Source organism: Homalodisca vitripennis, chromosome 8, assembly GCF_021130785.1.
Source record: "Homalodisca vitripennis isolate AUS2020 chromosome 8, UT_GWSS_2.1, whole genome shotgun sequence".
NCBI lineage: Eukaryota > Metazoa > Arthropoda > Insecta > Hemiptera > Cicadellidae > Homalodisca > Homalodisca vitripennis.
In genome coordinates this window covers 110986975-111001297 of record NC_060214.1, presented here as the reverse complement: position 1 = coordinate 111001297, position 14323 = coordinate 110986975, and the positions used below count along the sequence as shown (strand labels likewise).

The following is a 14323-nucleotide window of genomic DNA, read 5'->3' as shown; positions in this document are numbered from 1 at the left end:
TGAAAAGGCTCAATCCATTCCCAAATTCAAAATCGCTTTATATGAGTGTGACAGAAATAAAATGTTCCGGATTTTATTTTAAATTAAGATAAAATGGATGTTAAGTTGAATGTTGAACTGAATGTTCTATTTTCTGAACATTGATTTAGTAACCATGAACATTTTTAAAATCTACAATTCCATACTATCCCCAGACTCAACGTCCTACTGGGGTTTGGCTTATATTTCATTTTTTTAACAGTACTGATAAAAAACTATTAGGATTGGTGAAATGAAGGGGCATTGCTATTTAAAGTCCACCAGACCAGCGTGCGTCGGGGCGTGAGGTAGAAGTGGGGCTATTCTGAGCCATGACGTCACAGACACACCCGCGACCTTGACTTACTGAGTGTGAGGACAAGTTCGCCAACTTTTCGCACCGCCCGTACGCGCGCAGCGTCGCGATGCCCGACGCCAGCGTCGTGGCGCTATTTTTACCACGGCGCTTGGAATTCTGTTAGTTTGAGCGGAGGATACACAACTGGTAAAACAATTCAGAGGATAAAACAGCAGGGTGTCATTCTTGGGAGTCATCTATCGTCGGGAATTTAGACACTTTGATGGAGAAAAGGTAAATTAGAATCGTTGAATTAGAGGAACAATTCCTGGTTTGGTTATATTTTCTGAAATTATAGACTTTCCTTAATCTACAACATAAATTTCGTAAGTCTGCAACTGAAATTCTTTAACAGTTTCTTTTTAAACCTTGAAACCAAAAAAATCCAATTTTAAAATCTAATTAAACTGATAAAACCAAAACCAAATACTGATAAGAAGTTGGAAATAAATGCAACCAATCATATTTATTTAAAAAATATTTAAATAAAATGTTATATTCAAAATGTTTTAATTTAAACTAACTCTAAGTACTATTAAAAAGTATTGTTACTGGATTTTCTCCAGAAAAGAATGAGTTGAATAAAACAGCTTAGATTAATAAATAAGAAAGGATTGAGTAATTCGTTTATATTTTGAGAAATATGATTCTTCCTTCTTCTTCAAAAGCTTGTTTTGTGTAGAAAGATTGTTCGTTGTTAAATTTATCTCGTTTTATACACATCAAAATTTAAAATAAAAAATAAAGTTCACGCCTTTTGCAAATAGTGATAAATAGGGTGACTTGTATTGATTACTAAGTAAGGAATGTTCCACCCTAATTCCATGCGCCTTATGGAAGTTATGAATAAATTAGTAAAATTCTCATTTAATACGGCTTTAGTAGGCTATAGCATATGCAAATAAAAGATTTAAAAAACTGAGTCCTTATAGCAAAGAAATAAATCTAGCCGTCTTACTGAGGTCAGTAGCACAGAATTTTCTAGTGTCCCGTCAATGGTACCACTAGGTCTGGCCGTCTGATAGCGCTGTAAATAGTAGTTTAGGTGAGACATCTGGTTCTATCTTGTGTGTAGCTGGTAATGGCTAATACACATTTCGAAAGCTTAAGTCAACGGTACAATGTGTAGCGGTTACCGCTTCGACATTCACGGGTATACAGGGTGTTCAGTAAAAGTGTTCCAATACTTTGGGATTTTGTTCTACACATAAAAATGAGCAAAAATGTTCATATGAAAAGTATTTCCCAGTTGAGATGTATCAGTTGTTTGTTGCTCCCGGCTTGTGCAAGCGTATCTTTAAAGTAGCCGTGCTCGCTTATGCGTTGGCGGATGACTTTGAGAAAGTTACCGTTGGAATTGGTATAGAAATCACTAAATAGTTGGTATCCTATGCATTTTTTGTTTGCTATACCGGTTTTTTGTTATTTGTTATTTGACATTAAACAGACGCCATTTTGAAACGGGTAAAAGGATTTTGTTAATATTTTATTTTCCAAAAGGTCTACCAAAGGTTAATACAATTCTTAAGTTTCATAACTTTATCTTAACTGGTTCAAAAAATATATTTTTTTACAAAAACATAAATACAGATGGGCGGAATACTAAAGATTTTAGTAGGTACATGCCTTCATATGAACTTTTTTGCTCATTTTTATTTGTAGAACAAAATCCCAAAGTATTGAAACACTTTTACTGAACGCCCTGATGTATATGATGATATGGTAAATGCATGAGATTTAGCTTTACTCATGACGCAATTACGGAATAGCTGTTCGAATGATCCTATTTAAAAAAATGGCTAAAACAAATATTCCGCTAGCTCCACAACTGTTTATCCCAAGAGCTTGCAGTTAAGCCATTAATATGGCTGTGGCCGAGGGATGGTTTAGCCTGATTTATAAGGCCATGACAAGCAACTGGATGGTGAGTTTGTACAGAATTAATTACGTAGTAGGTTATTGCCACTCAACAACTAAGATCGTCAAAGTAGGATGACCATTTCCTAAAGATTTCCTGGTCAGATTCCGTTATATGCCCCCAACGCTTAAACTTTTTTCAATGAACTTAGAACGTTATAAAACGATGTAGTTGAGTAACAGAACTAACATTCCATCAATCTACAAGCATTTCCAGGTATTGCGATCTGTATTGTTGTCGCTGTTATCTTATCTTTCTCGAGAATCCCGATTACGGTAGGCCGCGCGGCATCACATGATTATTTAAGTTTTTTTGCACGGTATATAATTGCCTTTCCATTACAATTCAATTTATATTTCTGATCAGCCCCTCTAGAATTTGATATTTTACTGATAGGTACTATCTCGAGGGATGTTTTTCTTTCGTTGACATCAGCGCGGGCTTCGGCAGCACCTCACCAGCCGGAGGCACTCGCATTTTGGGTGGCGGAGTGTGATCAAGAATAAAAACAAGTTTTGTGTGCTTTTTTCAATAAAGAGTTTAGTTTTTGTTTGGTAATGTTTGTTTTTGTTTAATTGTTGTGTTTGGAGAAATGTAGGGGTGTGGTCGATGTAATACGTAAGTACCCTTTTTTTCTTAGCTAGTAACCAATTGTAATTCATTATAATCATCCGTAAATGAAAAATTAGCGTTGGGGGCATAATGTTAGTTCTATTACTAAACTACATCGTTTTATAACGTTCTAAGTTCATTGAAAAAAGTTTAAGCGTTGGGGGCATATAACGGAATCTGACCGATTTCCTTCTATATTTTGTTTGTTTCAATACTAAAATTCAGCCCGGCGACAGATTTAACCATTACGTCTCCCAACCCATTTATCAGTATAGTACGTCACTTCCACGCCAGTCTTGGATGTTTATATAATGATAAATAAACAAACTGATACACACTCGCTTGATTGCTACTGACTGGAAAGCTTCTCGTTCACATGACTTATTGTTGACAAGTCGTCTAACCCAACAAGGCACTTGTTACTTTTCCTTTTGGAATCCACTTACCACCCATTTTGTTTTGGGGGACCAGCTTTCTTCAATCAGCTCTCAATTATACCATAAGCATCAACACCATCTCAGATCTTCAACTTTCTGCATAAATATTATTAAGCCACAGAGTTAACCATACTCTAGAAACATAACTACGCACATGCCTTTTTACACTGTACATTTTTAACTTGTGCAGGTCTAAACTGTCACTAAATATACTTATTATTATGTTATTAACTCCATTTATAGGGTTATCTATATATATTAATGTAATGAAAAGTAACAAAAACCCTTTAAAAATGTTTTTATTGACATATACGTGTTTCGGTTTTTAACCATCTTCAGTGTACCGGTACATTAACCTCTAAATAAATAAATAATAAACATGTGAACCTTTTAAACATCGGTTAAATTTAAATGACACCGTTGTAATTTTTAATTAGTATAATCTGTATTTAATATTTTATTTTTTTCAAAAATTGGGTTTGTCTTATTTTTTCAGATTACTATTTAAAATGTTATGATGATGTTTATTATAATTTTTTAAGGGTTTTAGTTAGTTTTCATTACATTAATACTTATTATTGTTCAGTAAAATATCTTTATTTCTCTCAGAACTCTAACGCGACTTTATTGTTTTTTTAATAATTTATAACTTCTGGACGTACCTGAAATATATGTATTTCGTGTATTTACTTTCATTTACCTAGCCCTTGGAAGTAAATAGTGATTGTTTTATACCTTAAACTTTGAAATAAAAAACTATACTTTAATTTTTAAGAAGTTAAATATTTTACCAAGATGATTATTGTGTTTTGAAATAAATCTAGAAAAGGGTTACTCAATTATTTGTACCGCGAACATATATGCTGGTTTTGAAAAATTGTCAGAAAATGCGCAAGTATGCACAGTTCAGAGGTACATAAAAATGTTACTCTAGTCAAAAAGTTTTTTCGCTTATTTTTCAAAAAATGTATCACGTTAAAACTAAATAAAGTTGTTTACAAAATTCACCGCAAGCTATGATTTTTTTGTGAAGTGTACATGATGCTATAGGCGTTTCTCTTTGGCCAGACTGTACTCTTTACAATACTTACTATACAAGAAATAGAAAAATATACAGTTCGATAGATGCATTTAAAACGAGATTTATGCTGCTTGTAGATATGCAAACATCATTTTAACCACCATATAATAAAAATGAAGTAAATATACAATAAACAACATTCTTCTACAGTTTTAGCCATAGATTGTTTTAAAACGGTAGTTCGACCCGAGCATACCACAGCTATAGTGATTAGTAAAGAATGATTAATTTTATTTGTATTCAAAAATAAACTGTTAAAATAAATACGAACAAATCTATATTATTTCGAATGTTTTTATGCTCACCATTCCGTTAAAAACTGCTTTCATTCAAACACAGAAAACATTTTTATAAATAACCCCTTTTACGTAATAAACCCCATTACTTGATTCGATTTTGATTCTTCTCTTTTAAAATATACATTTTTTCATGTTTCTTGTCTTCAGTAAACAGACGTAATGAATTTCCAAAAACTAAAGTCATTTAAAGATTCAGAAATAATATAACTTTAATTCTTAACCAATTTAGGTATATTTAACACTGTTTAACAGTTTCAAAAATATTTAACATATTTACGTATATTTTTAACCCTGATGTACAACATATTTAGGACTCAGGATCAGGTATTTTTGGGTTAAAGATTGGATTCATTTTACAATGTTTTTAGATAAAAAATCCAAAATTAAATATTTAATAAGTTATAACACATTAAAGTTATTCCCTCTTTTCCTGAATGCCCATACAACCAAAAGGTGGGCAGAGTTTGATTGTTGTAATATTCAATTCTAAGGGTTGCCAATATTCTACTCGCAATTTCAAGACGGCTATAATGGATTTTAGCTGCATAAGAACAATTTTAAACCTCATGCCCTTTTACGACCTTATGTTTGGTCGTAGAATCATAGAACGTGTGTCATTTAAAGATTTAATCAAAACGCATTTAAAGTCTTTTTTAGTTTTTTCGAAATTTTTATTGCTTATCCAGAAAGAAATCTGAAACTTTTTTGCACTTCATCATTTAAATGTTACAATCCCTATGGACTTTACAAGAAAAGTTGAAAAGCATTTGGATTTAGGATTACTTTTATAGGGAAAACGGAAGGTTGTTTTACTACAGCCGGAGCCTAACCGGAAGTGTCAAAAACAGCTTAAAGATAGAAGAATCTCCATAATCTGAAGTAAACCTCATATCAACTGATCACTAAAACAAAATTAACCATTCCGGCAAGAGAGGGGGGCGTAGGGTGACTGAACTAACTTATTCCATACTTCCTGAAAAGACTTCCGTGCCCGACCAGTTTGCTTGTTTAAGTGGACAGTCAACAACTGTGTTGCGAACGCGCTGATGGGAACAGTATTGTGACTGGCCTATTTTTAGGCCGGGACAATATTTGGCAACAGGCGCATTAGTGTCCGTGGACGGATTTACAAACAAATCATCAGCAGTTGCTCTGTTTGTCTCTTATTGCCGAAGAATCAACCGCAGCGCTCCAGGATGGCGAAATGTGAAGGGTTTCATCGTCAACAATGGTCCTACCGACTTCTGTATGGGTTATTGACTTTTGCTAGATGTTTCAAGGGAATTCTTTACGCGTCAGTGGTATTTTACTTAGTTGTACTGGACGTTTTAAAGATGGTGCAAACAATTTTGGGTTTGGAAAATGTTAAATTAGTAGTGGTTTTTTACTTTTTTTTCAATTTTTGGACAATGAGTAAAATGTATTAGATCATCGGATCGATCTATTGGAAAGAACATTATCTTAAATGGAATGTGTTGGGAGTACACCTTTATTAAAATTTATTGTACTGTTTATAATATAACAAAGTTTACTATGTTTGTTTTTTATATATATATATAAAACAATATATATATATACACACACACACACACACACACACACACACACACACACACACACACACACACACACACAAACAACTATGCATTACTGTATAATTAAACTATATGGAAAACATTCTAACTACATAATTATATAAATATGGGAAAATAATTCAAACAATTATTATTTAGCATAATTTAAATACATTTGTGAGATAAATAATTAACTGTAACTGTCATTTCCTAACTAAATTACGTACAAAACAATAAACACTGAATACTGTAAACAACTATTTTAATGATTAATGAACGTGAAATTACAGACATTAAAAGTATGAAATTTGGGTATTTTTTAATCAGGCCCAAACAAAAACGTTTAAAGATAAAATTGAGAAATGTTTAAAGGATGCATATGAAGTATAGCGTCTGAGAGTAAATTTAACGAAATTACCGTATGTTTTAATTTAATAAAATATACGGTAATTTCGTTAAGAACAAGTATATTAAAACGTGTATTTTTCCTAATTCATATTTCATTTAGACAATGTTTTTGTGCCATAAATGAATAAAAACGTGTAACTCTCTAGACCTATAACTCATGTACGTACTGTAAAAATGTCAAATTTTTATCTTATGTTTTTTACTTGCGCGATCATTTAAATTCCCGTAATTTCAAGTGGAGTGATCAAACAATTTTTCTACTTTTTTGTATTTAGAGGGGTAATTTTAAGAGCCATGAATTCGATATGAAAATATTTTCAAAAGCAATCGCACCACCATAAGTCCAACCATATTTGCAAAATTTGCATCAACCTCCTCCAGAATCGAACACGTGACCTCTCTGAGAGGCGCAACCTTGCAACGTTTACGGTCAGTTGTGTCAAAAATTTTGTCCCTTAACAAGTAAGTGCTTTTGATAAAAAAAAAAAAAATGGAGCCCATACATTTTGCACCGACCTTCACGTCTAGCCATTCAATTTCAGGAATGACCATATGATATATACACGCTTATAAAACAATGTAAACAATTCGCAATGTTGGCATACCTGACAGCTGATACGGCAGATAAGGTGGCGCCTGTCATTCCTATATAAGTCACCTGACGAACGTCACTCGCTCTGTACTCTGCTGAATCATATCGAACGATACCTGGCATGACGTGTCTGGCGCTATCACCGATTACAAATAGTTTATTGCAGTACTTCGACACAGTGTCTTATCAGATCACGTCGCCGCGATAACGTTTCTGAGAATGATTCTTGGAGGACTGCTTATCACAGGTGTACTTTTTTTGGAAATCCTGACTTGAAAACTTGTCTTGTAGACTTGGGGAAAACCAGTCTACGATAATTAATGGGGTTAGAACCGGAAAAGCCGGAAGTCTTTTTGTACTACCACGGCGGACATTGACTGTTTCTTCTCCGTATCTAAAGGGTTGCCCTTTGCAGTTAGCGGCTGATTGTCTCTGTGAGATAGGTCTGGGTCAAGCACTGCGATCTTTGATGAATCCCGCAAAAAGTTAACGAATACTAATTCTGTTTATTGTTGTTTGTATAACAAAGTTTACAGTATTATTATTTAAGATAATCTTTTAGATAATACGAGTGTCTATATTAAAAAATAAAAATTGCAGACGTGTAAAAAGTTCAAATTTTTTAATGTATATTTTTACAGCCTAAAATATGAAATTATAGCGTTGCAGTTTTCTCAAATGCCTTGGTAGATGATGAAATGTGACAGATCTTCTAGTTTATTTATTTTAAAACACTTTACCTACACCATACATAGGAATAATAAAGTGTAATTGAATAAAAACAACTATATATGAATTCTACACACATTCTTTGTTTGAAGGTTATTTTTGACGATGGAAGGATTGTGAAGGAAACAGGATTTTTCCGGACATTTGCCATCGTTCAGTGAAACAAGAAATCAGTAACACTACGTTTCGAGATCTGCAATCTGATCTCTTCTTCAGGTAAAGAGGTATCTCTTCTACACACATAACCCTCAAATTTGAACAAAGTAAGCCGATACCACATTTACAAAACGTTACATCGCAGCTAAAAATTCAACAAAAACAAGCAAACGTGTAAAAATCTGTTCAAAGGAGTATCTATGGATCCGGACAAGTGGTGTAATTAAAGTCTCGCCAAGTTATCCATCACAGAAACTTCACCACATGTGTTACTATGTTAATATGATACATGATCAAATGTTTTATATATATATATATATATATGTGTGAATGTACTTGTTTATCCTGTGAGTTTTCATTGCCATCATGGTTCCTTATAATACTAATGTAAAATGTAATTTTACCTTAAATTTCCCTTTAGACCCCAAAATCAATTGAGTTCTTACTTGCACCAAAAGGAACCTATATACCAAGTTTCAACCCTCTAGAACATTTAACCTATCAAACGTTATCGCACGGACGGACACACAGACTGACAGATAACGATAAGATTCCAAGAATGTCCTGTTGGGTCCTCGATAAATCAGCTCAAATAAATTCCGCGTTAAGTAATATTTTGAGTATTTTAAGATTACTTGCATTACTGAAATTTTGAATAATCGATATTAAAATTTTGTCAAACAATTTTTGGTACAACTTGTTCAAAAATTAGGACTGCTATTTAAATATTATTAATTTTTCTTAACCATTCCGAATATCTTCAGATTAAAAAAAAGCAAAAGGTCATTTGAGTATATGGTTTAGAAGTTATCACTTTGCTTCACATACACATTGTATATTTGACATACCCTTCACATACCTCAGAGTATTTGACCTGATTGGATCAAATCCCAAAACAAAGTCTGCTAGCTGTTACCCGCACACCAAACATGTGATAAATAACGGCCATTGCAAGATATCCAGTACATGTATAAAAAAATAAACAAAACACATTATGTAATGCATAAAGGCTATTAGGTCGGAGACCTGCAATCGAGGTTAAAACAGTTTGTTAGTAACCAGTAACTAGAAATATTGCATAGATTGAAGACGAACCACGCTGACATATTATGTGGTAACAATATGCGCATTCTTCTGTAATATTAATTTCCTAAAGGCATGCACGGTTTCATTTGAAAAAAAAAACATAAAAATTTTAATTTTAAAGTAAACCTCGCATCTGTTTTGATTGACTGTGTGAAAAACACTGATTAAATAACTGACAGTGAACTGTGAACATATAAAAATGAGTAAGTAGGTTACAAAATAAACATTGGATTTTATTTTGAATTTGTTCAAAATTCACTACTGATTTACTCTGAGGTAATCCGTAATATATGCAGACTCGTAAGGTCTTAACAAGTGTCATGATTTTTTTCTTTCAATAAAATTAAAAGAAAAGTTCAAGAGAACGAAAACTCATCAACAAAAAACCCTTGCTCTATATTGGATTAAAGGCTGCAGTATAATAAGAGGCCACCACCACAATAAAATCATAGTATATCCTTAAAAACAGTAAAAAGTAACTAAATGTTAAACTGTTTTGTTCGTTATATTTTATATATACACAACATAGATAGTTTTAATATAAGGTAATTCGTGTCAACATTTTTGTTTCTATAGTTTAGATAATCATAAATATGATTCTATTGTGGTGGTGGCCTCTTATTATACTGTGGCCGGATTAAATAGTGTTCTACAGGTTATGATCGGTGCGCACAGCAAGGCAGCGTGAAGAATTTGCTCATTCATTCAATTTAACACTGCCGCCCCTGGATTCCACATGTTTTTTCTGTGAGGCCCTGCTTCCCAAAGGCGTTAGCGAATTCGATGAAGGTCCCCAAACATTATTGCTCTATGAATGACCCCACGCCCAACCCTCACCCTACGCCTCCAACCTACCTGGAAAACTACTACGACCGCCACCAAACCATCACCCTCAACTCTGAATGGTGACTCTGTCCAAGCAAACTAAACCGCCAAACACCGCAATAATGAATGAAAACAATACTTTATGAGATGAATTATCTCATTTGGTCTTATCTTACATTGTAACCCATTAATATTTTATATCGAATCAAAATTTTAAAAAACAAGTTAAGATATCAAAAAGCATTCCCGTAAAAAGAGAACTATAGCCATGATAGGCCTATACTGTATGCGTTGACCCGTGGCTTTCTACACTTTTCACAGTGGGGAATGAGGCTTCAGAGAAGATTTCTTTCCCAAGATCAAACTCATGAAAAGGTGTGAACTACACTTATCGCAAGAAAGATTTTAACCAATAATGTTTGTTATTGTTTAAGAATTTACTTGTTACTACCTAAGCAGTGAAATTAATATTAACCCTTGTTTATATAGTTCCTCTAATGGCAGGTAAAGGAAAGAATATTTAGCTTATCAATCGTAATTTACTTTAAACACAAGTTTGAGAAATGTCAAGTAATTTGCCAAATGAATTCCTGAAAAGCCTAATTGTCAATTACCACCAACTGTAATATTTGTCGATCATGGAAGTGTCTGGAGTTAGGATTATATTACTGCACAAAATTGTGTTTTTATTTTTTCAATGTTGAAAAACGCCAGTCGGATGCGTCTGACATGAGCAATTGCTTGAATTTGGGCTTGAAATCTAAGTCGCCTAGGCTTGAATTGTGTATTTCACATGTATTTCATCAGAGAATATCAATCATATTGCTTTATTTTGTACGTGTTTGCAAAATGATATATATTCAGTGTGCGACTCACACAAATTTCAAAACAATAATTACCAGAGAAAAAAAAATTCTTAATTCCTTAAGGTTGTTATACATATAAGTAGATATTGGGTTTTAAACTTTTGCACCGAAACAAATTTTTATATCAATCCAGAATGAGAAACGTCTTCGTACCATAACGTTCAATCAAACCTGAGAAAAATAATAGGTTTGTAATAAATACATAATTAAACTACAATGAGAATTAATAGTGCGGTATACTTATTACATAACTACATTACATTATTACACTGTATAGTATATTTTCAGTAGAAATATCATAATTCTATGCGGGGTCGAAGTAAACAAGTATAGAACATGTCTAGGCCGATTAAACTATTATTAATAATATTATATTGATATATATTGTTAATTTAAACATGGATTAATCAAATGTTAAAGTTGTTTTATTGTTTGGTTTGCTTTTTATTTATAAAAGTTTTAATATTTTTAATGAACCTACATATTAAATTATGTATTTTCTCCCCAACCCAAACATACATTTTTACACGTCACGCTCAGCATTTTGTCTAACCGATCATATTATGATAAATAAAATCAGATAAGCGTTCTATGTTAACATCCTATCTCATAATGTATCTTTAATGAGTAACGATGATACATGTTTTACCTCTATTGGACGGTATCGTTCGAATAAATGACATTCGCTCAAAATAATACTGCTACAGTTTTTAAATTTCAACATTAAGCCTACCATTTTCCCCTTTTTATAAATTGTTATAGTATTGTGTACGTTGTTTAATATAGGCTAAACTAGATCTCAAACAGTACAATTTTAATTTCTAGTTCACAAATTAACTAAAAAACTGAAATAACAAGTCTGGATAACGTTTAAACTTAAGAGAGCTCATTTGTTTATATTAAGTTATTTTACTTTTGGTTATAGAAGCTTCCTGTAAATCTACAACACACTTATAAAATGTTTCCAATTAAATGTGTTAAGAATATGTGAATTGTAGCTATCTTTTTATACTCGTTTGAATTTAGGAGCAAACAATGAATAAAGCAGAAGAATATCACTTATTAATTTTGCCCATACGTTAAATATCTCACAAAATATGAAAGGTACGAATACATTGTAATAGGTAATATTAGACTAATCAATGTTTTCATCTAATGTTTTATGTATATTGACAAAAAGTCGTCGACAGAATAAAGCTTACCTTAAGTGTTTATTTCAAGTCGAATTTTAAATCTCGGTTTTCAGGTACAATTGAAGTAAAATATAAAATTTGTATTAATTTTAATTTCAAAATAACACGTGTCAGTAAATTCAAAACGTACTGAGAGCAGGATAACATAATTAATATTTCAACGTTCAAAAAAAAAAAAAAAAAAAAAAGACGTAAGCGCATATTACTTAGTAGTCTACGTACATATTAGGCTAACATGTAATAGTAACACACATTACGAAGTGTACACCTAGGCCTATGATATTTCTTTATTAAGTGAAAAATATGTTTTTATAAACAAAACTAAATGTGTAATTTACAGTTGACTGGATTTTACCGCTTTCGATTCTTAGTATACCGGTATTATTAACAAAACGATTGGATAGTTTACATCTTCCCCTAAAGAGGTTTCTTATCAATGTTATTCGTACATTGAAAAACGTCACTAATACGCTTTAAAGTTATTTTCTAAATTTAACAATTGTCTAGGTGGATATTGATAGTGGACATACAAATCACTTCTTACCCCTCTTTATCGCCTTTGGCCACCACCGAAGTCTCCTTAGCGGTCAGTCCATTGTAATGTATCAGTCTCTCCATTTCCCCGTCGGTAAGAGCGTCCGTCGATAGGAAGTTGTGAACTTTGCTGCAGGTAAGTCCAAAGCTCCAGAAAACCACCAGGAAGTAAGTCCACGGAAAAGTAACCATCATCAGCACTATTCTCTAAGTGGACCTCAAATTAACACTAAATGCCTAAACACCAAGTCGCCACACATCGTTAGAATGGTAAATGCAGTTAAGAATTTAAAATATACTTGATGTAAAAGTAATAATTCTAAATTTACGATGGAAACAAATTGTTTTAAATTAATTTTATTTAGGTTTAATTGAATTTATTCGCACTCAAAATGAACAACACTTTTTCAGTCTTATGGTTTCGCCTTTACGTACGTAAGTTAGCGAGCGCAAACGCAACGAAAGCGCGCGTATGTCGCTCTACGAGGTCGACGCACGACTACGAGCAAGCGGCCGCAGCGAGATATCAACAAGAAGCTAAAGACATTCAAGCACGCGGGCCGCGGGCCGTGGCGCCCCTGGCGGCGAGTTCGGGAACTGTCGGAAATGTCCGGTCGTCTCCGGCTCGTGGCGTGACTCGCGTCTATTCTGATTGGTCAGATTCGCACAAGTGGCGCGCGCGGTGCGTGAGCGCCGATTGTCGCATTTTTGGCATCGCTCGTGTCCGACAACCCTGTTGTAAGTTTTACGAAAATCAGGTTTGCCAACTTTATCAATAATAATTTTAAATCTCTTATTCCTCCCTCATAACGATTCCAACACAATCGCTAGCGGAAACGAAAGTAAAAAAAATATTCTACGGCGCTTTCCCAATTTGTGTTTTTACGCGGATATTTTGAAATATTTAAATAAATTTAGTCAATAAGTAAATAATATGAAATAGTTTCACTTATAAAGTTTAAAAGTATTTTTTTTTTTACATATAAAATAATTAAACCTTTTAACACTCTTTAATAGATTTTTTATTTCGTACAATGTACATTTCAAATTCTAAGAATTCATCATTGACTTTCCAGATGATGAATTATTAGAATTTGAAATGTACATTGTACGAAATATAAAATCTATCAAAAAGTGTTAAAATGGTTTGTTATTTTATATATTTGTATCAAACACTTTTCGAGGTTACATCTCTATTTTTTTGCGTTTCTTAGAAAGGAAATAGAATACTTATCTTATCTACTGTGATAAATATTCATCAAACAAATATTTGGCGTAAATGCATCTCTACCACTACTTCCAGAATGCATGAAGTAACAATGTGATCCGACCAATAATATAACCTGAAAAAAAATTATTAGGGGGGGGCTTAAAGACGACTGATATTTTCCCATAGTGGACAGAAAGTAAGGAAAGTGCAGTCAATCGCTCATTCCCTTTTTTGACCCGTTTCAATGTTGATAAAGATCTTTCAGCAGTACATGTCAGTAATACTGAATTACTTAAATAGTAATAATAATCGTTTCATTAAAAAATAATTAACAATTGGAGGGGGTTCCGAACACCTTGGATCCCCCCGCTGGCTACGTCCCTGTAACTTGACGAAACTACCAAGTTTTATCCCCTAAGAACAATGT

The 14323-nt window shown here is 33.0% G+C and overlaps 1 protein-coding gene across 2 annotated transcripts in view; it reads right to left on the bottom strand.

Annotated features, from left to right (window-relative positions):
* LOC124367891 overlaps positions 1-13206 on the bottom strand; it is a 150773-nt gene extending 137567 nt beyond the window's left edge. For both annotated transcript variants that reach the window (XM_046825083.1, XM_046825082.1), the window contains exon 1: positions 12697-13206. In XM_046825083.1, the coding sequence (XP_046681039.1) occupies positions 12697-12881 (185 nt within the window). In that variant the 5' untranslated portion in view covers positions 12882-13206. The remainder of the gene's footprint in view (positions 1-12696) is intronic.
* Positions 13207-14323: the final 1117 nt, after the last annotated feature.